The 27,427-nt window shown below is 44.6% G+C and overlaps 1 protein-coding gene across 1 annotated transcript in view; it reads left to right on the top strand.

Annotated features, from left to right (window-relative positions):
- The window catches only part of LOC139405490 (amine oxidase [flavin-containing]), a 63,477-nt gene extending 36,383 nt beyond the window's left edge, over window positions 1–27,094 (top strand). The window contains exons 4-15 of the mRNA XM_071147846.1: window positions 7,574–7,678; window positions 8,801–8,892; window positions 9,025–9,166; window positions 15,861–16,010; window positions 17,535–17,694; window positions 18,024–18,120; window positions 18,235–18,288; window positions 18,446–18,503; window positions 19,710–19,807; window positions 23,988–24,099; window positions 24,215–24,277; window positions 24,433–27,094. Coding sequence (XP_071003947.1) covers window positions 7,574–7,678; window positions 8,801–8,892; window positions 9,025–9,166; window positions 15,861–16,010; window positions 17,535–17,694; window positions 18,024–18,120; window positions 18,235–18,288; window positions 18,446–18,503; window positions 19,710–19,807; window positions 23,988–24,099; window positions 24,215–24,277; window positions 24,433–24,588 — 1,287 coding nt within the window. The 3' untranslated portion in view covers window positions 24,589–27,094. The remainder of the gene's footprint in view (window positions 1–7,573; window positions 7,679–8,800; window positions 8,893–9,024; window positions 9,167–15,860; window positions 16,011–17,534; window positions 17,695–18,023; window positions 18,121–18,234; window positions 18,289–18,445; window positions 18,504–19,709; window positions 19,808–23,987; window positions 24,100–24,214; window positions 24,278–24,432) is intronic.
- Window positions 27,095–27,427: the final 333 nt, after the last annotated feature.

The following is a 27,427-nucleotide window of genomic DNA, read 5'->3' as shown; positions in this document are numbered from 1 at the left end:
CCCTGTTCAACCTTACCCTAGCTTTATCTCCCTGTTCAACCTTAACCCTAGCTTTATCTCTACATCCTTGTTCAACCTTAACCCTAGCTTTATCTCCCTGTTCAACCTTAACCCTAGCTTTATCTCCCTGTTCAACCTTACCCTAGCTTTATCTCCCTGTTCAACCTTAACCCTAGCTTTATCTCCCTGTTCAACCTTAACCCTTGCTTTATCTCTACATCCCTGTTCAATCATAACCCTAGCTTTATCTCCCTATTCAACCCTAACCCTAGCATTATCTCCCTGTTTAACCTTAACCCTAGCTTTATCTCCCTGTTCAATCCTAACCCTAGTTTTATCTTAGAGCACTTGACAGTCCAGTTCGACTGAGCCGTTAGTCCTAGACGTTTTCACTTCACAATAAAAGCACTTACAGCTGACCGGGACGAACTGACTTGTTGGAAAGCTGGCATCCTATGACGTTGTCACGTTTGAAAGTCACTGAGCTGTTCAGTACGGGCCATTTTACTGCCAATGTTTGTCTATGGAGATTGCATGGCTGTGTGCTTGATTTTATACACCTGTCAGCAACAGGTGTGGCTGAAATAGCCGAGTCCACTAATTTGAAGGGGCGTCCACATACTTTTGTATATATGTGTATCTCCCTCCATCACTACAGTATACCTACACATGTAAATATGGTATTGGAACAAAAATATATATATATATTTCCTGTGTATATAGTATGCTTACTTCCTTTATTTCGTATTTCCTATTCTTAGGTGTGTTTTTAGGTTAAAAGTTTAGTTTTTTATATAATATATAATATATTACATTGTTATTGATTAGTGCATTGTTGGGGTTTGAGTTTGCAAGAAAGTAATTTCACTCTACATGTGCATAATATAATAAAACATATGAAACTTCTTCTCTTTCCCTCTCTCCCTCCTTCTCTCTCCCTCTCTCCCTCCTTCTCTTTCCCTCTCTCCCTTCTTCTCTTTCCCTCTCTCCCTCCTTCTCTTTCCCTCTCTCCCTCCTTCTCTCGCACGCTCTCCCTCCTTCTCTTTCCCTCTCTCCCTCCTTCTCTTTCCCTCTCTCCCTCCTTCTCTTTCCCTCTCTCCCTCCTTCTCTTTCCCTCTCTCCCTCCTTCTCTTTCCCTCTCTCCCTCCTTCTCTTTCCCTCTCTCCCTCCTTCTCTTTCCCTCTCTCCCTCCTTCTCTTTCCCTCTTTCCCTCCTTCTCTTTCCCTCTTTCCCTCCTCTTTCCCTCTCTCCCTCTTTCCCTCTCTCCCTCTTTCCCTCTCTCCCTCCTTCTCTTTCCCTCTCTCCCTCCTTCTCTTTCCCTCTCTCCCTCCTTCTCTTTCCCTCTCTCCCTCCTTCTCTTTCCCTCTCTCCCTCCCTCTTTCCCTCTCTCCCTCCTCTTTCCCTCCTCCCTCCTTCTCTTTCCCTCTCTCCCTCCTTCTCTTTCCCTCTCTCCCTCCTTCTCTTTCCCTCTCTCCCTCCTTCTCTTTCCCTCTCTCCCTCCTTCTCTTTCCCTCTCTCCCTCCTTCTCTTTCCCTCTCTCCCTCCTTCTCTTTCCCTCTTTCCCTCTTTCCCTCTCTCCCTCCTTCTCTTTCCCTCTCTCCCTCCTCTTTCCCTCTCTCCCTCCTTCTCTTTCCTTCTCTCCCTCCTTCTCTTGCACTCTCCTTCTCTCTGGCTCTCAATCTATCTAATTTGTTCTAAATGCTTTTCTGGCAGACAACCTGTATCTTCGTAAATCATGTCACTTCATTAATCCCATCACAGTGACAGAGAGAGCGCTAAATATACCTTAGCCGCTAATGCTAGGTCAATGCCAGCTATCCACTGTCATTAGCCTATGCATTGTCCAAACGCACAGCTAACATCTGTTAGCTAGCGATTACAACATCTTTCATCTAATTTCTCATATGTGATGTCTTGGGAAAGGACACGTGTTACAGAGAAAAGAGGCATGGTTGTGTATAAGGAAGAGTTTCATTCCAAAACTCTAGGGTTAGAATTGAACAGGGATGTGGACATGAAGCTAGGGTTGAACAGGGGTGTGGACATGAAGCTAGGGTTGAACAGGGATGTGGTCATGAAGCTAGGGTTGAACAGGGATGTGGACATGAAGCTAGGGTTGAACAGGGATGTGGACATGAAGCTAGGGTTGAACAGGGATGTGGACATGAAGCTAGGGTTAAACAGGGATGTGGAGATGAAGCTAGGTTTGAACAGGGATGTGGACATGAAGCTAGGGTTGAACAGGGATGTGGAGATGAAGCTAGGGTTGAACAGGGATGTGGACATGAAGCTAGGTTTGAACAGGGATGTGGAGATAAAGCTAGGGTTGAACAGGGATGTGGACATGAAGCTAGGGTATGGGTTGAACAGGGATGTGGACATGAAGCTAGGATTAGGGATGAACTGGGATGTGAACATGAAGCTAGGATTAGGGTTGACCAGGGATGTGGACATGAAGCTAGGATTAGGGTTGACCAGGGATGTGGACATGAAGCTAGGGTTAGGGTTGAACAGGGATGTGGACATGAAGCTAGGGTTAGGGTTGAACAGGGATGCGGCGATAAAGCTAGGGTTTGAGTTGACCAGGGAGTGTGCATAGATACAGTGCAAAGATTTAAATATAAGGTCAATAAAGATACAAGGTTAACTCAGTACGTATTACTACAGTGCATTCGGAAAGTATTCAGACCTCTTGACATTTTCCACATTTTGTTACGTTACAGCCTTATTCAAAAATGGATTAAATATTTTTTTTACCTTCACCAATCGACACAATACCCCATAATGACAAAGCAAAAACAGGTTTGTAGTTTCAAATGTATTAAAAATAACAACTGAAATATCAAGCTTGAATCACCTGTATTTGGGGAGTTTCTCCCATTCTTCTTTGTAGATCCTCTCAAGCTCTGTCAGGTTGGATGGGGAACATTGCTGCACAGCTATTTTCAGGTCTGTCCAGCGATGTTTGATCGGGTTCAAGTCCGGGCTCTGGCTGGGCCACTCAAGGACATTCAGAGACTTGTCCCAAAGCCACTCCTGTGTTGTCTTGGCTGTGTGCTTAGGGTCATTGTCCTGTTGGAAGGTGAATCTTCACCCCATCTGAGGTCCTGAGCACTCTGGAGCAGGTTTTCATCAAGGATCTCTCTGTACTTTGCTCCGTTCATCTTTCCCTCGATGCTGACTAGTCTCCCAGTCCCTGCCGCTGAAAAACATCCCCACAGCATGATACTGCCACCACCGTGCTTCACCATAGGTATGGTGCCAGGTTTCCTACAGCTTGGCATTCAGGCCAAAGAATTCAATCTTGGTTTCAGACCACAGAATCTTGTTTCTTATGGTGCCTTTTGGCAAACTCCAAGCAGGCTGTCATGTGCCTTTTACTAAAGAGTGGCTTCCATCTGGCCACTCTACCATAAAGGCCTGATTGATGGAGTGCTGCAGAGATGGTTGTCCTTCTGGAAGGTTCTCCCATCTCCACAGAGGAACTCTGGAGATCTGTCAGACCATCAGGTTCTTGGTCACCTCCCTGACCAAGGCCTTTCTCGCCCGATTGCTCAGTTTGGCCGTGCGGCCAACTCTAGGCAGAGTCTTGATGGTTCCAAACTTCTACCATTTAAGAATGATGGAGGCCATTGTGTTCTTGGGGACCATCAATGCTGCAGACATTTTTTGGTACCCTTCCCCAGCTCTACGGAAAGTTTATTCGACCCCGTGGTTTGGTTTTTGCTATGACATTCACGGTCAACTGTGGGACCTTAAATAGACAGGTATGTGCCTTTCCAAATCATGTCCAATCAATTGGATTTACTACAGGTGGACTCCAATCAAGTTGTAGAAACCTCTCAGGGATGATCAACGGAAACAGGATGCACCTGGCTCAACCACTTCAGTCATTGATCAAGGCTTTATAGCACAACCATGGACACTACACCACACTGTACTACACTCTACTCCACTCCACTAAACTACACTACACTATATAACACTCTATTACACTGCACATTAGCCAGAATTAGCCAATCAAGGTCCAGCCATCCAGCTGCTTGCCAACCCATTGTGTAATTAGGGTTAGCGTCCACACTAGCTGCTAATCAGCTTTACTACTAGCGAGTGCTAATACTAATCCAAAAGGCCAATCCTGGTTCCTCATATCAGCAAACTACTGCCTTACACTGTCTATCAGCTGCCTGCTGCCACCTCAGCACTGCTTTGGTTAATGCCTGAGGAATCGCTATCAGAAATTGAGAAAGAGGCCACCCACTGGGCACAGACGTCATTTCAAAGTATAGTTTTGATTTACATTTGGTTGAGTTGTCAACTAACGTGAATTCAATGCGATATCAAGAAAACATGTCGTTTGATTTATGGTTAAAAGTTGGGTAGAAAAGAAATAAGAAATTCCTTTACGTTGATGACTCTGCTAATCCAATCAGTTTTTTCCAAGTTGATTCACATCAACATTTTTGTTGAAATGATGTGGAAACATTGTTGATTTAATAAGTTTTTCCCCAGTGGGCAGTAATTATTAAATTGATATGCGTAACTTTTTGAAGTACAGTTGCTAATAGGCTAATGGCTAATGATAAATCGCTATCAGATATTGAGAAACAGTGAACGGCTTTGATGTCTTGCCCGTTTTTTCATCATAATTTTCAGTGTAGTCATGGTGACCTGTATTCATTGGACTAATAAAAGAGTTCCTAACACACTGAGAGACGTAAAAAAAACTACAACACCTGTTTAAAGCTGCCATACTTGTTTACAGCTGTCGCACCTGCATACAGCTGTCGCACCTGCTTACAGCTGTCGCACCTGCTTACAGCTGTCGCAACTGCTTACAGCTGCCGCACCTGCTTACAGCTGCCGCACCTGCTTACAGCTGCCGCACCTGCTTACAGCTGTCGCACCTGTTTTCGGGCGGTCGCACATGTTTACAGCTGCCGCACCTGTTTACAGCTGCCGCACCTGTTTTCGGGTGGTCGCACCTGTTTACAGCTGTCGCACCTGTTTACAGCTGTCGCACCTGTTTACAGCAGTCGCACCTGTTTACAGCTGTCGCACCTGTTTTCGGGCAGTCGCACCTGTTTACAGCTGTCGCACCTGTTTACAGCTGCCGCACCTGTTTACAGCTGTCGCACCTGTTTACAGCTGTCGCACCTGTTTACAGCTGTCGCACCTGTTTTCGGGCAGTCGCACCTGTTTACAGCTGTCGCACCTGTTTACAGCTGCCGCACCTGTTTACAGCTGCCGCACCTGTTTTCGGGTGGTCGCACCTGTTTACAGCTGTCGCACCTGTTTACAGCTGTCGCACCTGTTTACAGCAGTCGCACCTGTTTACAGCTGTCGCACCTGTTTTCGGGCGGTCGCACCTGTTTACAGCTGTCGCACCTGTTTACAGCCGTCGCACCTGCTTACAGCCGTCGCACCTGCTTACAGCCGTCGCACCTGTTTAAGTTGCCTCACCGGTTTTAAAAGTATACTTTAACATAACACAATGTACTGTACTGCATACATTATTAAGGCAGCCCCCTGCACCTCCTTGATGCAGAGGGGTTGGGTAGAATGCGGAAGACATATTTCGGTTGAATGCATTCAGTTGACTGACTAGGCATCCCCTTTCCCTTCCCTTGTGGTTTCTATTCTATGTGGTTTCACTTTCTGCTCTGTAGCAAATTCACAACAGATGCTGTGATATATCCTCCTCCTCTCTTTTCCCCGTTTCCATGGTAACAGACCTGTTGCTCTCTCCACAACGCTGGGAAATGCATTTTCAGACTCTCTCTCCCCCTGTATTTCATGCATGCGTGTGTGTGTGACACATCTGTCATCCAGGGTATGAAATAACTGCTGTCAGGGCCTTCAGACCGACCCATTTAACTGTCAACCTTTGTGCTTTACACAAGTTATGTAAGAGTAACACACACACACAAACTATCCCCCAGTGCACTTGCAGTTAAATGAACTGATATGGTTTCCCCAGCCTATTTTCTAAAGCCACACGCCCCCTTGGAAATAAAGCACAGATAAGGTATTCAATCTGTATCACTGAGGCGTGATAGAAATGTAAAGGTAATTTCAGAATGAGCCAACACATGCAGCGTTTACCGTGAATGCAGTCTGCGCTAAGGCGGGAACATTGTCTTTAAATTTCAATCACGCCATAACGCTGAACTCCTATAACGCTGAATTGAATAGAGCTAGGATCAAATACACCAAATACAGCTTTTTCATTCACAGTGAAAGTGTCAGTGACAGGCTTCCAGGATGCTAAACTCTCTCTCAGCGGGGTTATTAGAGGTGTGGTGTGACATCCTACACGATTACCAGTATACAAGGCTAGCCTGGATAAACCACACCGAATTCTGCACTCACCATTCACTTCAACAACAGTCAAACACAGGGAAATAAGTTGGATGCCAAGCTAGAAGGGAGGGGACATGACCTTAATACCTTTGACACCTCCCACTACCCGTGACCACATTCATAACCCTGTAGGGGCTGAGAAATAGTGTGAGATTGAGAGTGTGAGAATCTTATCTGCCTTGCTGAATGTGCAATCAGTTGCTATCTTTCATCTGTGGGGGACCATTACGCAAGCAGGCGTATGGTTATCATCGTCCTTGGGATCTAGCTGCAGGAGAGGGGTTGCTTCACCGTCCCCTCTGGCAGGGAACTGGCAGGAGAATAATGTCTATTTTTATTCAAAAGTAGACTTGACCTGAATGTCAGTAGAACTGAAAAAGATTGCGTTCTCAGTTCACTATTAGGAGTCTTCAATCTATGGTTGATGATGATGAAGGTGATGCTGTTACTGCTGCTGTGATTTCGTTCCAAGTCACTTCCACCTTAATGCGTAAAGACCGAAGAGTCTGGAGGACCAACGCATCAGACGTGGCCTTCATTAACTCATACAGAAAGACCAGGAGAACCTCCCAGCGCATAGGTATTGGCTTGATTGGAATCCTCTACCAACCAATCATCTCCCACACCTTCCCCCTAACCCTCCCCCCGTACGCTAGCACACCACAAGCACAGAGCCACGCCTCAGTCATGTGATTGGCTCAAATTTAAATGACGACAAATATAAAACAGGTAGCCTAGTAGTTAGAGCGTTGACTAGTAACCAGCAGGTAGCCTAGTAGTTAGAGCGTTGACTAGTAACCAGCAGGTAGCCTAGTAGTTAGAGCGTTGCACTAGTAACCAGCAGGTAGCCTAGTAGTTAGAGCGTTGGACTAGTATCTGAAAGGTTGTAAGAATGAATCCACGAGCTGACAAAGTAAAAATCTGTCGTTCTGCCCCAGAACAAGGCAGTACCCACTGTTCCTAGGCCATCATTGAAAGTAAGAATTTGTTGTTGACTGACTTGCCTGGTTAAATAAAGATAACATTTAAAAAAGTGTAAATGTAAGGGACATGGAACCATTCACTCTTTGACTTCTTCCCTGTGAAGAGAGAGATCTCTCCTGCAGCTGCTTGATTAAATATTGTTATATTATACAATTAAATAGTCTCTGCCTTAATCTTTGAATCAAATTTTACACAACATTGTGTTGTCCCATGTTGTGTCGTACAGGGGAAGTCCTACCCATTCAAAGGCTCCTTCCCCCCCATGTGGAACCCATTCGCCCTGATGGACTACAACAATCTGTGGAGGAAGATGGATGAGATGGGCAGCGAGGTAAACACACCCATCTCTCTTTCTCTTCTTTCTTCCTTTCTTTTCTTTCTTCCTTTTAGGTGGTTCTAGAATTTAACTGCTATTTTTCTGGATTTTGATATATAGTGGGTATCGGCCTAATTCTGCTCTGCATGTATTATTTGGTGTTTTACATTGTACACGGAGGATATTTTTGCAAAATTCCTCATGCAGTCTCAATTTGGTGTTTGTCCCATTTTGGGAATTCTTGATTGGCGAGCGGACCCCAGACCTCACAACCATAGAGGGCAATGGGTTATAACTGATGCAAATATTTTTTTGCCAGATCCTAATTGGTATGCCAAATTTTATGTTTAATGGACATAGAAGGCCCTTCTTGCCTTGTCTCTCAGATCGTTCACAGCTTTGTGGAAGTTACCCGTGGCGCTGATGTTTAGGTCGAGGTATGTACTGTTTTTTTGTTTGCTCTAGATGGAATTTGTATTCGTGGTCCTGGGAACTGGTCCTTTTTTGGAACACCGTTATATTTGTCTTACTGAGATTTACTGTCGGGACCCAGGTCAGAATCTGTGCGGAAGATCTAGGTGCTACTGTAGGCCCTTCTTGGTTGTGGACAGAAGCACCAGATCATCAGCAAACAGTAGACATTTGTCTTCAGATTCAAGTAGGGTGAGGCCTGGTGCTGCAGACTGTTCTAGTGCCCTCGCCAATTTGTTGATATATATGTTGAAGAGGGTGGGGCTTAAGCTGCATCCCTGTCTCACCTCCCGGACCTTTTTTAACCGCACACTTGTTGCCAATTTTAACCGCACACTTGTTGCCAATTTTAACCGCACACTTGTTGTTTGTGAACATGGCCTTTATAATGTATGTTTTTCCCCCAACACCACTTTCCATCAATTTGTATACCAGGCCCTCGTGCCAAATTGAGTCAAAAGCTTTTTTGAAATCAACAAAGCATGGGAAGACTTTGCCTTTGGTTTTTTGGTTTGGTTTGTTTCTCTCTCTCTCGTAACACATTGACAATCTTTATCTCTCTCTAAGCCGGGCAGCCACCCCCTCCACAACCCCTTGTCCAATCCCAAACCAACCCCTAATTCTGAGAATTTATTGATGCTCCCACCCTCGTACTATGTGTTCTAGATCCCCAGAGAGGCTCCATGGAAGGCTCCACATGCTGAGGAGTGGGACAAGATGACCATGAAGCAGCTCTTTGATAAGATCTGCTGGACCAGGTGCTGTACTACACTCATTTTACAATACACTCAGGACCATTCAACTCAATGCAGCATGTTTTAGTAATGTACAATTTTGTAATTGAGTTCGTGTGTGTCTGTCTGTGTCTGTACGACCCCCTCTCCCCACAGTTCTGCGAGGCGGTTCGCCACTCTGTTTGTGAACGTGAATGTGACCTCTGAACCCCACGAGGTGTCTGCCCTGTGGTTCCTCTGGTACGTCAAGCAGTGTGGCGGGACCATGAGGATCTTCTCCACCACCAACGGAGGACAGGTACTGTACACACTTTGCTGGCTGACTGGCTGGCTGCCTGGCTAGCTGTCTCTGTCTGTATTTCTGGCTGACTGATGGACTTTCTGTCTTCCTGCCTGCCTGTTTGTCTGGCTGTCTCTCTAACTCTGGGGAATGGCTCTTTCATATCCATACGGGGTCCTAGCATGTCTCTCTGAATATGTGTATGTGCATGGAAATCATAATGAGGACAGGATTTGCGATGAAATAAGGTAAACCCTATTTTTTGCTTTGGTTCTATGTTTACTGAGCTGACCCAAGAGCCATTTCAACTGAGCTCAATAAACTCTCCTCCATGTTAGCACAAACCATTCCACAACGATTACATTCTCATTTGGATCCTACTTAGATTGGAACCATTAAACCTCTGGTCTGTCCTTCAACCCTCCAAAGTAGCATTTTCAGTTCCCTGCTCCTTCATTTAGGAACATAATCCCTCTATGTGGCTGGCCCTGGTCATTCCCTGCTCCCCCATTTAGGAACATAATCCCTCCCTCCAAATGGCTGTTGCTACTCCTTCATTTAGGAACATAATCCCTCCCTCCACATGGCTGTTCCTACTCCTTCATTTGGGAACATAATCCCTCTATGTGGCTGGCCCTGGTCATTCCCTGCTCCCCCATTTAGGAACATAATCCCTCCCTCCACATGGCTGTTCATTGTGATTTCTCTGCTCCTTCATTTAGGAACATAATCCCTCCCTCCACATGGCTGTTCAGTGTGATTTCTCTGCTCCATCATTTAGGAACATAATCCCTCCCCCCATATGGCTGTTCAGTGTGATTTCTCTGCTCCATCATTTAGGAACATAATCCCTCCCTCCACATGGCTGTTCCTTCCTCCTTCATTTAGGAACATAATCCCTCCCTCCACATGACTGTTATTCAGATCCCAGGGAGACACCATTCTTCTTGTTTACTTTGGGATGGCCCCTGCTCCTTCATTTAGGAACATAATCCCTCTATGTGGCTGGCCCTGGTCATTCCCTGCTCCCCCATTTAGGAACATAATCCCTCCCTCCAAATGGCTGTTGCTACTCCTTCATTTAGGAACATAATCCCTCCCTCCACATGGCTGTTCCTACTCCTTCATTTGGGAACATAATCCCTCTATGTGGCTGGCCCTGGTCATTCCCTGCTCCCCCATTTAGGAACATAATCCCTCCCTCCACATGGCTGTTCATTGTGATTTCTCTGCTCCTTCATTTAGGAACATAATCCCTCCCTCCACATGGCTGTTCAGTGTGATTTCTCTGCTCCATCATTTAGGAACATAATCCCTCCCCCCATATGGCTGTTCAGTGTGATTTCTCTGCTCCATCATTTAGGAACATAATCCCTCCCTCCACATGGCTGTTCCTTCCTCCTTCATTTAGGAACATAATCCCTCCCTCCACATGACTGTTATTCAGATCCCAGGGAGACACCATTCTTCTTGTTTACTTTGGGATGGCCCCATTGCCTAGGTGACGGAGGATTGTGACACATTGGGGTAATTAGAGGATGTGGTTGTGAGGTCACCCACTTTCATTTCCTGTTTGGTCTGCCTGTTCTCTGGCTCCGGTGTTGACAGAAGCTCCAGTTCTGTGTTCAAGATCTGAGTCCAGACTCGTTATATTTAATGTATTGATTCAGTGTGGTAGAGCAATAGAAGATAGAGCAATAGAAAAGCATGTGAGCGCTAAAGTTAGCTCTCAAGAGTGTGCTTCCCCCTTTTGAAGTCGATTTTAATGCATGCTATGCATAGCGTAGTTGCATATGAGGTTGCACTGCATATACAGTAGGGTCTGAAAGTATTGAAAGTTTTTCGCACGGCAAGTTTTATTTTTTAATTCACCTTTATTTAACCAGGTAGGCTAGTTGAGAACGAGTTCTCATTTACAACAGCGACCTGGCCAAGATAAAGCAAAGCAGTTCGACACAAACAACAACACAGAGTTACACATGGAACAAACAAGCGTACAGTCAATCTCACAATAGAAAAAAGAAAGTCTATATACAGTGTGTGCAAATGGCATGAGGAGGTAAGGCAATAAACAGGCCATAGTAGCGAAGTAATTACAATTTAGCAAATTAACAGTGGAGTGATAGATGTGCAGATGATGATGTGCAAGTAGAAATACTGGTGTGCAGAAAAGTATATAAAAACAATATGGGGATGAGGTAGGTAGATTGGATGGGCTATTTAAAGGGGGGCTATGTACAGCTGCAGCGATCGGTTAGCTGCTCAGATAGCTGATGTTTAAAGTTAGTGAGGGAAATATAAATAATAAGTCTCCAGCATCAGCGATTTTTGCAATTCGTTCCAGTCATTGGCAGCAGCGAACTGGAAGGAAAGGCGGCCAAATGGCTTTGGGGATGACCCATGAGATATACCTACTGGAGCGCTTGCTAGGTATTCTAGTGGTTAAAGCGTTGGACTAGTAACTGAAGGTTGCTGGATCAAATCCCAGAGCTGACAAGGTAAAAATCTGTCATTCTGCCCTGTTCCCCGGTAGACCGTCATTATAAATAAGAATTTGTTCTTAACTGACAAGCCTAGTTAAATAAAGGTTAAAAAAAATTGACACCATTGATAAAGATGAGCACAAATGATGTATAAAATAAAAAATTAAAATACTGAGCTATATTGCATGCTCAAAACATTTGAAAAATATATTATTTTATACTAATGAAATTGCTCAGAGAACGAGATTTTGTTTAACAAGTAAACTAATTTTTCTCAAAAAGTAGGGGGCAAAATGATTGACACCCTGTTTTCAATACCTTACCTTGCGAGGATAACGGCACTGAGCCTTTTTCCGAGCCTGAGAGGGACATTAGACCATTCCTCCATATAGAATCCTTCCAGATCCTTGATATCCTTCGTCTGCGCTTATGAACTGTCTTCTTGATTTTGTGGCCGATTTTGATGTATGCTTGGTTATTTTGCTGGAAGAGCCACTTGCAGCCAAGTTTCAGCCTCCTGGCAGAGGCAACCAGATTTGGGGCTAAAATGTCTTTAACAAGGGCCCAAGGACCAGTGGAAGCAAAATAACATAAACAATCCACCACCATATTTTACAGTAGATATGGGGTTATTTTCTGCTCATACATTCTCATTTCGACACAAAACCCACCACTGGTGTCCGTGGCCACAGAGCTCTATTTTCATGTCATCCAACAAATGTAAATGGCTGCAGTTTGCTAAACAGCATTGGCACTTGGATTGGAACCGGTGCTTTGGTCGGATGACATGAAAATAGAGCTCTATGACCAAACTCCCGGGGCATAGGCATTGGCTTAATCTAGCAACACCTTTCCCCTAACCCACCCCATACACTAGCACACCACAAGCACAGAGCCACGTCTCACAGTCGTGTGATTCCCTAAAATGAAATGATGACAAATACTTTACTCAGTAGGTCACTCCCACTATGGCCAGCTTTGAGTTGTTGATATACCAGGCTTATATTCGCTGTGCACAATAACCTGCGACGAGGTTATATCCTCACCGCTTTGCTTACAATCATATCATGAGTAACCTAATTAATTGCTCGCACAACTTAGAATGCTCTAAACTCTCAAGTAAACAGGTGTTTTCCATCTTTCTGTGCGCCTCAGATCGCACAGGAAACAGAATTCTCAGAGGCATCAACTCATGACAATCCAACCATAAACTGGCTCAAGATGCTGAATTTCACACTGTACCGGATAACCTGACAAAGTAGCAGATGTTTCAATGTTCACATTGTTATACTGAAAGTTGTATCAGTTTCATATCAACTAAAGTCTGTAATGATGCATGTTTATGGAATTCAGAATGACTATATCATCTTGAGACTTGACCTTTGAGCCATTAGGTCTTTGGGCCATTAGGTCTTTGAGCCATTAGGCCTTTGAGCCAGTATGACTTTGAGCCAGTATGACTTTGAGCCAGTATGACTTTGAGCCATTAGGTCTTTGGGCCATTAGGCCTTTGAGCCATTAGGCCTTTGAGCCAGTATGACTTTGAGCCAGTATGACTTTGAGCCAGTATGACTTTGAGCCAGTATGACTTTGAGCCAGTATGACTTTGAGCCATTAGGTCTTTGGGCCATTAGGTCTTTGAGCCATTAGGCCTTTGAGCCAGTATGACTTTGAGCCAGTATGACTTTGAGCCAGTATGACTTTGAGCCAGTATGACTTTGAGCCATTAGGTCTTTGGGCCATTAGGTCTTTGAGCCAGTATGACTTTGACCCAGTATGACTTTGAGCCAGTATGACTTTGAGCCAGTATGACTTTGGGCCATTAGGTCTTTGAGGTCTTTGAGCCAGTATGACTTTGAACCATTATGATTTTTTAGCTACAGCTTTTGACACCAAACTGTAGGAGGAAATGCCCTGCTATTCATGTTGTATTATGTCCTTCCATCTGAGATGTAACTTGCTCTCGCTTCTTGCATATTGAATGTAAATGCATGTACCCAGAAGAATTCTGTATTAAATGTGTTACTTCGGCCACAATATGGCCTCGAGTCTCCTCCCTCTCCAGCCAAGTCAATCTATCAGAAATGACGGGTCTACAAAGTTAACTGAGGAAAGTTTACACTAACCAGGACCAAGCTTTGTTTACATTGTAATGTGGCCTTGCCAAGACCCACGCTCACTTTCCAATACACCCCCCTGCCTGACTGGTTCCAGTCCAATCCACCCCCCTGGTTCCAGTCCAATCCACCCCCCTGGTTCCAGTCCAATCCACCCCTCTGCCTGACTGGTTCCAGTCCAATCCACCCCCCCTGCCTGACTGGTTCCAGTCCAATCCACCCCCCTGCCTGACTGGTTCCAGTCCAATCCACCCCAATCCACCCCCCTGCCTGATTAGACTGGTTCCAGTCCAATCCACCCCAATCCACCCCCCTGCCTGATTGGTTCCAGTCTAATCCACCCCCCTGCCTGACTGGTTCCAGTCCAATCCACCCCTCTGCCTGACTGGTTCCAGTCCAATCCACCCCTCTGCCTGACTGGTTCCAGTCCAATCCACCCCCCTGCCTGACTGGTTCCAGTCCAATCCACCCCAATCCACCCCCCTGCCTGATTAGACTGGTTCCAGTCTAATCCACCCCCCTGCCTGACTGGTTCCAGTCCAATCCACCCCTCTGCCTGACTGGTTCCAGTCCAATCCACCCCTCTGTCTGACTGGTTCCAGTCTAATCCACCCCCCTGCCTGACTGGTTCCAGTCCAATCCACCCCAATCCACCCCCCTGCCTGATTAGACTGGTTCCAGTCTAATCCACCCCCCTGCCTGACTGGTTCCAGTCTTATCCACCCCTCTGCCTGACTGGTTCCAGTCTTATCCACCCCTCTGCCTGACTGGTTCCAGTCCAATCCACCCCTCTGCCTGACTGGTTCCAGTCCAATCCACCCCTCTGCCTGACTGGTTCCAGTCCAATCCTCCCCTCTGCCTGACTGGTTCCAGTCCAATCCACCCCTCTGCCTGACTGGTTCCAGTCCAATCCACCCCCCTGCCTGACTGGTTCCAGTCCAATCCACCCCCCTGCCTGACTGGTTCCAGTCCAATCCACCCCCCTGCCTGACTGGTTCCAGTCCAATCCACCCCTCTGCCTGACTGGTTCCAGTCCAATCCACCCCCCTGCCTGACTGGTTCCAGTCCAATCCACCCCCTCTACCTGATTGGTTCCAAAACACCTCCTGCGTGTTGTTCTACTGAAGTATCCTAAAGCCAGCCTAGATTAAAAAAGGGCCACCGCCCAAATGTACAACTACTGTTCACCTCAGATGCATCAATCAACTGTCCCAGGGGGCTGGCTGTCTTAGAATGAGTTTGAGGTATTTTTGTGGAGGCAGAAGAAGGACCAGAATAGCTAGTTTATGTCTCATAGGGTGTAAATCTGGCACTGATGCAATAAGTTTCACACACTCAGCCCGTAGAGAATACTACATCTTACACTGTCAAAATCTTGTCAAAAGTAATGCACTACACTGATAATGAATAGAGTATAATTTGATGTTTATCCTAGCATTACAACTTTATTGTCCACTGTGACATAAATGTGTCTTCTGCTGTCTTGTGTTTTTCCCAACCCCCTGGAAATCACACAGATGAGAGACTAGAAGCAGCACAGGGTCAACCACAGATGAGAGACTAGAAGCAGCACAGGGTCAGCCACAGATGAGACTAGAAGCAGCACAGGGTCAGCCACAGATGAGACTAGAAGCAGCACAGGGTCAGCCACAGATGAGACTAGAAGCAGCACAGGGTCAGCCACAGATGAGAGACTAGAAGCAGCACAGGGTCAGCCACAGATGAGAGACTAGAAGCAGCACAGGGTCAGCCACAGATGAGAGACTAGAAGCAGCACAGAGTCAGCCACAGATGAGAGACTAGAAGCAGCACAGGGTCAGCCACAGATGAGAGACTAGAAGCAGCACAGGGTCAGCCACAGATGAGAGACTAGAAGCAGCAGCACAGGGTCAGCCACAGATGAGACTAGAAGCAGCACAGGGTCAGCCACAGATGAGAGACTAGAAGCAGCACAGGGTCAGCCACAGATGAGACTAGAAGCAGCACAGGGTCAGCCACAGATGAGAGACTAGAAGCAGCACAGGGTCAGCCACAGAGTAGCACCCTCCTGGAACAGGTCTTATTAGCCTGTATCTGATTGATATGACTGATGATACTGTATTTGCATTTCAGGAGAGGAAGTTTTTGGGAGGTTCCAGCCAGATCAGTGAGTGTATGGCCAAAGAGCTGGGTGAGCGGGTCAAGATGGAGTCTCCTGTCTACAAGATCGACCAGACAGGGGACATGGTCGAGGTCGAGACGCTCAACAAGGAAACATACAAGGTGAGTGAGAGAGCAACCATCTCCAATCCATCAACATAATTACAATCTCGTCAGAGCACATTCCACTGAGTAGGAGCCTACTGATTTCAGGTTGTGCCTATGCTGCCATCTAGAGCTTGTTTGTTCATAATACGTGGCACCTTATGATGTGGGCCATGTTATGACTGCTGTACATTTGCATTCTAGAACTCCAGGAACATTCTAGGAATCATTCATTCAACCATACAACTCACTGAGCTTACAAAGCCCCTTAGACATTCATGTTTGCCTGTCAGTAAATTCCTATAGCTTTTGACAGTGTGTGTGTTCGTGTGTGTTCAAATCAAATGTTATTTGTCACATACACATGGTTAGCAGATGTTAATGTGAGTGTAGCGAAATGCTTGTGCTTCTAGTTCCGACAATGCAGTAATAACCAACGAGTAATCTAACCTAACAATTTCACAACAACTACCTTATACAAACAAGTGTAAAGGAATGAAGAATATGTACATAAAAATATATGAATGAGTGATGGTACAGAATGGCATAGGCGAGATGCAGTAGATGGTATTGAGTACAGTATATACATATGAGATGAGTAATGTAGGGTATGTAAACATATAAAAGTGGCATTGTTTAAAGTGGCTAGTGATACATGTATTACATCAAGATTCAAAAGATGCAGTATATGGTATAGCGTACAGTATATACATATGAGATGAGTAATGTAAGGTATGTAAACATTATATGAAGTGGCATTGTTTAAAATGGCTAGTGATACATTTATTACATCAATTTTTACATTATTAAAGTGGCTGGAGTTGAGTCAGTATGTTGGCCTCAGACCTCACTACCCTCTGGAGAGCCTTACGGTTGTGGGTGGAGCAGTTGCCGTACCAGGCGGTGATACAGCCTGACAGGATGCTCTCGATGGTGCATCTGTAAAAGTTTGAGTGCTTTTGGTGACAAGCCAAATTTCTTCAGCCTCCTGAGGTTGAAGAGGCACTGCTGCGCCTTCTTCACCACTCTGACTGTGTGGGTGGACCAATTAAGTTTGTCCGTCATGTGTACACCGAGGAACATAAAACTTACTACCCTCTCCACTACTGTCCCATCGATGTGAATAGGGGGGTGCTCCCTCTGCTGTTTCCTGAAGTCCACGATCATCTCTTTTGTTTTGTTGACGTTGAGTGTGAGGTTATTTTCCTGTTTGTGTGTGTGTGTTTGTGTGCATGCGCGTGCACATATGTGTAAGCCAGATGGATTGTTGTCAGTAAGCTGGTCTTCATCTCTCTGTCCAGGCGACATCCTCTCCCCCAGATAAAACCCATTAAGCAGTAGCATAGAGCTGCTTAGCCACCGGGGTGGACTGGAGATGTACACACTACCCACTGGGCACAGACCTCAATTCAACTCCTATTCCACATTGGTTCAGTGTAATTTCATTGAAATGACGTGGAAACAATGTCGATTCATACAGTGTGTGCCCAGTGGGTAGACACTACACACTACACAGGCCTCAACTCGTGTTGTTTCTCCCAGGCCAAGTATGTGATTGTGGCGACCCCTCCTGGTCTGAACTTGAAGATGCACTTCAACCCCGAGCTGCCCCCTCTCAGAAACCAGCTGATCCACAGGGTCCCCATGGGCTCTGTCATCAAATGTATTGTCTACTACAGAGAGAACTTCTGGAGGAAGAAAGGTAACAAGGGAGGGAGGGAGGGAGGGAGGGAAGGTCCATGGGCTCTGTCATCAAATGCATGGTCTACTATGGAGAGAACTTGAGTGATAATCTCCTCTTCTCCTCATCCCTGATCCTCCTCCGCATCCCTGATCTTCTCTCTCCTCTTCTCTTCTCTTCATCCCTGATCCTCTCTCTCCTCCGCATCCCTGATCCGCTCCTCCTCATCCCTGATCCTCTCTCTCCTCATCCCTGATCCTCTCTCTCCCCTCTTCTCCTCATCCCTGATCCTCTTTCTCCTCTCTTCCTGTCCTCCTCTCCTGCATCCTTCTCCTTTCTCTCTCTCTCAGGGTACTGTGGCACTATGGTGATCGAGGAGGAAGAGGCCCCCATTGGCTTGACTCTGGATGACACAAAGCCCGATGGGACTGTGCCCGCCATTATGGGGTAAACACAACTTTAGTTTCCTGTATCCCAACATGATTACCCATAGAGAATGAGAAACTGTGGTTTACTTAGTGGTATTACTGTGACTTTATTTCTCCTGTTCCTATGCCTTAGCTTCATCCTGGCCCGCAAGTGCAGGAAGCTATGTGGACTGACGAAAGAGGAGAGGTAAACATCTGTCTGGCTGTTTCTCATGTTCAGTCCCTACAGTGTGTTTTACATCACTTCCTCATGTGTATACTATGCTAGTACGCATGTGTATCAGCATTAAGAGTTTAACCCTATCCCTTCCTTAACCCTTAAAGATGGTTGTTGCCCCCTGTAGGAAGAAGAGGATCTGTGAGATCTACTCCAGAGTGCTAGGCTCAGAGGAGGCTCTGCATGTGAGTGGAACCATTACTGCTGCCACTACTTCTGCTACTGCCACTACTGTTACTACTGCTACTACCGCTACTACTACTACTACTGCCGCTACTACTACTACTACTACTACTACTGCTTCTACTACTACTACTACTGCTGCTACTGCTGCTACTACTACTACTGCCTCTACTACTGCTGCTACTACTACTACTGCTACTGCTTTTTCTACTGCTGCTACTGCTGCTACTGCTACTGCTACTACTACTACTGCTTCTGCTGTTACTGCTACTGCTACTACTGCTACTACTACTACTACTGCTGTTACTACTGCTGCTGCTACTACTGCTACTACTGCTGCTGCTGCTACTACTGCTGCTACTGCTGCTACTACTACTACTGCTATTACTGCTGTTACTACTGCTGCTGCTGTTACTGCTACTGCTACTACTGCTACTGCTACTACTGCTACTACTGATGTTACTACTGCTGCTGCTACTGCTGCTACTGCTTCTGCTGCTACTACTGCTATTAGTACTACTATTACTACTAGTACTGCTATGCTCTTAGAAAAAAAGGTGCTATCTAGAACCTAAAAGGGTTCTTTGGCTGTCCCCATAGGATAACCCTTTATGGTTTTACATAGAACTCGAAAGGGTTCTACATGGACCAAAAAGGGATCTCCTATGAGAATACCCAAAGAACTCTTTTGGAACCCCTTTCTAACAGTGTAATACCACCACTACTGCTTGGAACTGGAAAGCTTAATTGAAACACCCCTGGAAAGCTTAATTGAAAAACCCCCAACCAATACGAGTACCAACCCCCAGCCTGATATGAGTACCAACCCCCAGCCTGATATGAGTACCAACCCCCAGCCTGATACGAGTACCAACCCCCAGCCTGATACGAGTACCAACCCCCAGCCCGATACGAGTACCAACCCCCAGCCCGATACGAGTACCAACCCCCAGCCCGATACGAGTACCAACCCCCAGCCCGATACGAGTACCAACCCCCAGCCCGATACGAGTACCAACCCCCAGCCCGATACGAGTACCAACCCCCAGCCCGATACGAGTACCAACCCCCAGCCCGATACGAGTACCAACCCCCAGCCCGATACGAGTACCAACCCCCAGCCCGATACGAGTACCAACCCCCAGCCCGGTACGAGTACTAACCCCCAGCCCGATACGAGTACTAACCCCCAGCCCTCTCTGTCCCAGCCTGTGCACTATGAGGAGAAGAACTGGTGTGAGGAGGAGTATTCTGGAGGCTGCTACACTGCTTACTTCCCCCCTGGTATACTCACCCAGTACGGCAAGTAAGTAACAGACACACCCAGGCACACACACACACACACACACACACACAGTGATTCATATGTTGATGATGTAAATAATATTTGCTGGTCTGTGGTGTGTAATGAGGAGCAACCAGATGCTGCCCTTGACGCATTTATGAAACTACTTATTCCAGTTACTAATTTATTTTATTTTATTTCACCTTTATTTACTTTTTATTTCACTAATAAGCACGCACCCATTAAGAAAAGGACTGTATAAACTGTTAAATCCCCTTGGAATTTAAAAAGGTATGGCAATTTAGTTTATTTTACTAGCCAAGTCAGTTAAGAACAAATTCTTAATTTCAATTAAGTCCAAGCAACAGTGGGTTAACTGCCTTGTTCAGGGGCAGAATGACAGATTTCTTTATTTTGTCAGCTTGGGATTTGAACTTGCAACCTTTCGGTTACTAGTCCAACGCTTTAACCACTAGGCTACCTGCCACCCCAAATCTGGCAGCCCAACTGAATGGCGACTGTACGGCAAATTAAGAAATCATGTAACTAAACTAAATAAAAATAAACTACACTATGTAACAAAGATAAATTATATAAAGAATGATAGTAAAAAGCTTTGGGGCACCTTAAATGAAATTTTGGGAAAAAAGCCAACTCGGCTCCTTCATTTATTGAATCAGATGGCTCATTCATCAAAAGTCCACTGTTATTGCAAAGTACTTTAATTACTTTTTCATTGGCAAGATAAGCAAACTTAGGGATGACATGCCAGCAACAAACGCTGACACTACACATCCAAGTGTATTGGATAAAATTATGAATGACAAGAATTGTACTTTTGAATTACGTAAAGTCAGTGTGGAAGAGGTGAAAAAATTATTGTCTATCAACAATGAAAAGCCACCAGGGTCTGACAATATAGATGGAAAATTACTGAGGATAATAGCAGACGATATTGCCACTCCTATTTGCCACATCTTCAATTTAGGCGTACTGGAGAGCATGTGCCCTCAAGCCTGGAGGGAAGCTAAAGTCATTCCGCTGCCCAAGAATAGTAAAGCCCCCTTTACTGGCTCAAATAGACGACCAATCAGCCTGTTACCAACCCTTAGTTAGATACAATGCTATTTTACAGTAAACAAATTGACAGCAGAATTTCAGCATGCTTATAGAGAAGGACACTCAACAAGCACAGCACTTACACTGACTGATGATTGGCTGATTGTCTTGTTAGACTTCAGTGCAGCTTTTGACATTATTGATCATAGTCTACTGCTGTAAAAACGTATGTGTTATGGCTTTACACCCCCTGCTAAAACATATGTGTTATGGCTTTACACCCCCTGCTAAAACATATGTGTTATGGCTTTACACCCCCTGCTAAAACATATGTGTTATGGCTTTACACCACCTGCTAAAACATATGTGTTATGGCTTTACACCCCCTGCTAAAACATATGTGTTATGGCTTTACACCCCCTGCTAAAACATATGTGTTATGGCTTTACACCCCCTGCTAAAACATATGTGTTATGGCTTTACACCACCTGCTAAAACATATGTGTTATGGCTTTACACCCCCTGCTAAAACATATGTGTTATGGCTTTACACCCCCTGCTAAAACATATGTGTTATGGCTTTACACCCCCTGCTAAAACATATGCGTTATGGCTTTACACCCCCTGCTAAAACATATGTGTTATGGCTTTACACCCCCTGCTAAAACATATGTGTTATGGCTTTACACCCCCTGCTAAAACATATGTGTTATGGCTTTACACCCCCTGCTAAAACATATGTGTTATGGCTTTACACCCCCTGCTAAAACATATGTGTTATGGCTTTACACCACCTGCTAAAACATATGTGTTATGGCTTTACACCCCCTGCTAAAACATATGTGTTATGGCTTTACACCCCCTGCTAAAACATATGTGTTATGGCTTTACACCCCCTGCTAAAACATATGTGTTATGGCTTTACACCCCCTGCTAAAACATATGTGTTATGGCTTTACACCCCCTGCTAAAACATATGTGTTATGGCTTTACACCCCCTGCTATAATGTGGATAAAGAGTTACTTGTAAAATAGAACACAGAGGGTGTTCTTTAATGGAAGCCTATCAAATATAATCCGGTTAGAATCAGGGTAGCTGTTTAGGCCTCTTGCTTTAAAAACAAATTCTAACGACATGCCACTGACTTTGAGTAAAGCCAGAGTTTCTATACATGCGGATGACTCAACACTGTACACATCCGCTACCACAGTGACTGAAATGACTGCAAAACTCAACAAAGAGCTGCAGTTAGTTTCAGAGTGGGTGGCAAGGAATAAGTTAGCCCTAAATATATCTCAAACTAAAAGTATTGTATTTGGAACAAAACACCCACTAAACCCTAAACCTCAACTAAATCTTGTAATAAATAATGTGGAAATTGAGCAAGTTGAGATGACTAAACTGCTTGGAGTAACACTAGATTGTAAACTGTCATGGTCAAAACATATTGATGCAGTAATAGCTAAGAAGGGGAGAAGTCTGTCTATAATAAAGAAATGCTCTGTCTTCTTAACAACACTATCAACAAGGCAGGTCCTACAGGCCCTAGTTTCTACCTTCTTAACAACACTATCAACAAGGCAGGTCCTACAGGCCCTAGTTTCTACCTTCTTAACAGCACGATCAACAAGGCAGGTCCTACAGGCCCTAGTTTCTACCTTCTTAACAACACTATCAACAAGGCAGCCCCTACAGGCTCTAGTTTCTACCTTCTTAACAACACGATCAACAAGGCAGGTCCTACAGGCCCTAGTTTCTACCTTCTTAACAGCACTATCAACAAGGCAGGTCCTACAGGCCCTAGTTTCTACCTTCTTAACAGCACTATCAACAAGGCAGGTCCTACAGGCCCTAGTTTCTACCTTCTTAACAGCACTATCAACAAGGCAGGTCCTACAGGCCCTAGTTTCTACCTTCTTAACAACACTATCAACAAGGCAGGTCCTACAGGCTCTAGTTTCTACCTTCTTAACAACACTATCAACAAGGCAGGTCCTACAGGCCCTAGTTTCTACCTTCTTAACAGCACTATCAACAAGGCAGGTCCTACAGGCCCTAGTTTCTACCTTCTTAACAGCACTATCAACAAGGCAGGTCCTACAGGCCCTAGTTTCTACCTTAACAACACTATCAACAAGGCAGGTCCTACAGGCCCTAGTTTCTACCTACTTAACAGCACTATCAACAAGGCAGGTCCTACAGGCCCTAGTTTCTACCTTCTTAACAACACTATCAACAAGGCAGGTCCTACAGGCCCTAGTTTCTACCTTCTTAACAACACTATCAACAAGGCAGGTCCTACAGGCCCTAGTTTCTACCTTCTTAACAGCACGATCAACAAGGCAGGTCCTACAGGCTCTAGTTACTACCTTCTTAACAGCACTATCAACAAGGCAGGTCCTACAGGCCCTAGTTTCTACCTTCTTAACAACACTATCAACAAGGCAGGCCCTACAGGCCCTAGTTTCTACCTTCTTAACAGCACTATCAACAAGGCAGGCCCTACAGGCCCTCGTTTCTACCTTCTTAACAACACTATCAACAAGGCAGGTCCTACAGGCCCTACTTTCTACCTTCTTAACAACATGATCAACAAGGCAGGTCCTACAGGCCCTAGTTTTGTCGCACCTTGACTACTGTTCAGTCATGTGGTCAGCTGCCACAAAAAATGACTTAGGGAAATTGCAATTGGCTCAGAACAGGGCAGCACGGCTGGCCCTTGGATGTACACAGAGAGCTAATATTAATAATATGCATGTCAGTCTCTCCTGGCTGAAAGTGGAGGAGGGATTGACTTCATCACTACTTTTATTTATGAGAGGTATTGACATGTTGAATAGACTGAGCTGTTTGTCTAAACTACTGGCACACAGCTCGGATACCCATGCATACCCCACAAGACATGCCACAAGAGGTCCCCAAGTCACAGTCCCCAAGGCACACAGTACTACATAGAGCCATGACTACATGGAACTCTATTCCACATCAAGTAACTGACGCAAGCAGTAAAATTAGATATAAAAAAACATCTTATGGAACAAGCAGCTAATGGGGATTCATAATAAATACAAATACACACTGTGTGACCTTATCTAACCTTTTATCTCTCCTTCTCCCTCCTCTCCTTCCCCCTCTGTGTAGGGTTCTCAGGGAGCCAGTAGGCAGGCTGTACTTTGCAGGAACAGAGACAGCTACTGAGTGGAGTGGCTACATGGAGGGGGCTGTTCAGGCAGGGGAGAGGGCCGCCAGAGAGGTGAGAGCCTTCATCATCATCATCATCATCATAATAATACATGTATTTATTTCATATAGCCCCCTCCCTCTTGTGTATTGTTTTAGTATTATACATTAATTCATTGTTGTTCCAGGTCATGTATGAAATGGGCAGGATTCCACAGAGTCAGATCTGGCAAACAGAGCCTGAGTCAGTGGTAAGGATTCAATACGACCCAAAACAATGGATACTTAAGTCACATGCCAAACTCATTTGGGTTAAAATGTAAAGTATCTAAAGGACATTATAGAAAGTAGACCTAACTTAGTGCTCCCCTAACTCTCTCCCCCATCTCCTCTCTCGCTCTAACAGGAAGTCCCAGCACTCCCGTTTGTCACCACCTTCTGGGAGCGAAACCTTCCATCTGTGGGCGGGTTCATCAACTTCCTGGGCGTAGCCTCCGTCCTGTCTGTTGCCACTGCAGCAGGCATGTTGGCCTATCAGAAGGGGCTTCTCACCCGGAGCTAAACCTAAACCCCTCCCACCACCATCTCTCCTGCATCTCCAGAGGGCAATTCTCTGACGGCACACTATTCCCTTTACAATGCACTTCTTTTGACCACAGCTAGAGTAGTGCTCCACTTTTGACCACAGCTAGAGTAGTGCTCCACTTTTGACCACAGCTAGAGTAGTGCTCCACTTTTGACCACAGCTAGAGTAGTGCTCCACTTTTGACCACAGCTAGAGTAGTGCTCCACTTTTGACCACAGCTAGAGTAGTGCTCCACTTTTGACCACAGCTAGAGTAGTGCTCCACTTTTGACCACAGCTAGAGTAGTGCTCCACTTTTGACCACAGCTAGAGTAGTGCTCCACTTTTGACCACAGCTAGAGTAGTGCTCCACTTTTGACCACAGCTAGAGTAGTGCTCCACTTTTGACCACATAGAGTTCTGGTCTAAAGTAATGCACTTTATAGGAAACAGGTTGCCATGTGAGACGTTGCCACTCTGTGTCATAGGCCTTGGTAAAGACTGTTCAGCTCTGTCATTCACTACTGTACCGTCCATTGTTCTAAAAACCTCCATCCTCTACAGTGTCCCAACACAGGATCTATCAAGACCAGCTCACAATAATATTGTCTGTTCTGCTAAGATTGCTCTTTGATACCTGAGATGGGAGATGAGAGAGAATCCCTAGCCAAAAATAAGTCTGTGATTCAGACTCTCAAACCAATGAAGGATGACAACTAAATCAGAGTTATTGAAACAGTAGCTTTCCCAATGAAGTTATCATTCACAAATATGCATTGACTGTTTGAGAATGTGTGTTAATTACCTCTGCTGATTTTAGGTGCTGACTAATCTGATCTATAATGTCATAGAACCTGTAAAAACCAGCTCTAAGATTAAGTTTAGTAACCGTTTAGCAACGGCATAATATTGTCAGAATAGCTGTGTTATTAATGCATTTTAGAATCCTACATCCAGAGGTGTTTCCGTTACGTTGCTCTCAACAGACATAGTATTCCTTATAAAGAGAATGGAAACATGTTTTATGTACTTTCAGGATTAGATGATTTCATTCATTGTTGTTGTATTATAATCTCCTATGAGTATATTCGAAATATAATGCATTTGATTTTTTTCCAATGAGGCTCGATCCTCGATGATAGTCATGAATTGTATTTTGAAGATACCCTAGAGTCCGTCATTTTATTGTCTGGGACCATTTTTAAGAATACCGAACAACAACAAAAATACTGAGAATATTACTACAGTAATACAAAAATATGATATTCTCTCATCTATGATTTCAGTAGGTAGATCTCCATCCATTATTTCACACAACCTGTGTGCACATGTGTGTAATTATGGAAAGACTTTATTTGTAACCTTTCTATTTAAATGCTCTCATTGATACCAATTGATTGATCATAGAAATATTTAAGGCAGTATTTATTTAGCCGCCTAACCAGCTAAATAAACAATGCCTATATTTAAACGTATCGTCTTGATTCTCCCATGTATTTCTGCTGAAGCTTAGAGCGTACCCTATGGAAGAGGCACATGATTTACCAGAAAGTAGCCTTGTAGTTTTAGCATTTTTGTGGACTTTTTGAATGGTCTTCAATGGGCAAAAATGTAAGGCAATGGTCTTCAAGCTAAATACTTGTGGAAATAAATAAATGTGGAAGTAAATTCATCCACAAACACAAATATAATTTTATACACATCTTGAATGATCGCTTTAATTTTTTTTTTAATGATGTGATCATCAAGCCCATTGAAAAGATTAGGGGACATCACCTCGAAGTAAAGCAGGAGGTGTGGATACTTTCAGAGGGTATTGAGCTTGCTTCTAACTACAGCTAATTTGCCCATGATACTGAATAAGTCCAGTTTCACAGTATTTTCAGCAGATATTCCTCTCTTCGCCTAACAAATATGTATGAAACAGATTTCTATCCAATAATAAAGATCCCTCTAAAAAAAAAAAATAAGACAACAGTGGAAGAAAATAAAATGTAAGTGAAATAACATCAAAATCTAGATCTATAGATGAACAGAATTACTGCTCTGAGTAGATAAGAGAATCAACCTGTAAGATCATCCGTTCTGAAGCATACTGTACAGTCAGTCTTACAGTGAGTGGTGGAACATTGTGGTGTTGTCCCTAAAGACGTGTGCGTACGTCGTGAGTGTAGTCCATCTTGCCTTAATATAAGTTGTGGTGTTTTGACATTTTTCAAGTGCCTGTGTGACTCACACTCATTTCCCATCCCCCCTCCCGCTGTACCCCCTGTCTGGTTCATTTGGCGTTAACTAGAGCTCATTGGCCACATTTGGATTGAGTGCTCATTCTGATATGTCTTAATTTCTTGTTCTTAATTTTTTTTACATTTGTGTATTGTTACTGTTTTGCTAGATATTGCGGCACTGCTGGAGCTAGATACATAAGCTTCATGCTGCACCTGCGATAACATCTGCAAAAATGTGTACGTGACCAATAAAATGTGATTTGATTTTGACACCTTCTTAGGCCATTGACTGAGCTCTGTTTCCGTCAGGCGAGCGTCTGAGGCTGAACAAACAATCATGCTAACATCCATGATGCTACAGTTAGCTTTCTGGCATCAGTTGTGTATGTGTGAATTTTAAAATGGCCGACTGTGAACTGTGTAAATCCGCCCATACAGCTCTAGCTAAACTATCTATCTATATGTTCTGAAATGTTGTTATTGCTGTACTCCTCAGATATGCTATCTATCCCTTAGCTTAGCTTACATCCTACCTTGACACTAAACTTGAACCCCCAGTCTCCAAGCATTTCTTCTTTTTGCATTTGATTCACCTCAAAGTAACTTTTG

This window comes from Oncorhynchus clarkii, chromosome 3 (genome assembly GCF_045791955.1).
Source record: "Oncorhynchus clarkii lewisi isolate Uvic-CL-2024 chromosome 3, UVic_Ocla_1.0, whole genome shotgun sequence".
NCBI classification, from domain to species: Eukaryota; Metazoa; Chordata; class Actinopteri; order Salmoniformes; family Salmonidae; genus Oncorhynchus; species Oncorhynchus clarkii.
The sequence above is the reverse complement of the archived record's forward strand: the minus strand, read 5'-3'. Positions and strand labels throughout refer to the sequence as shown.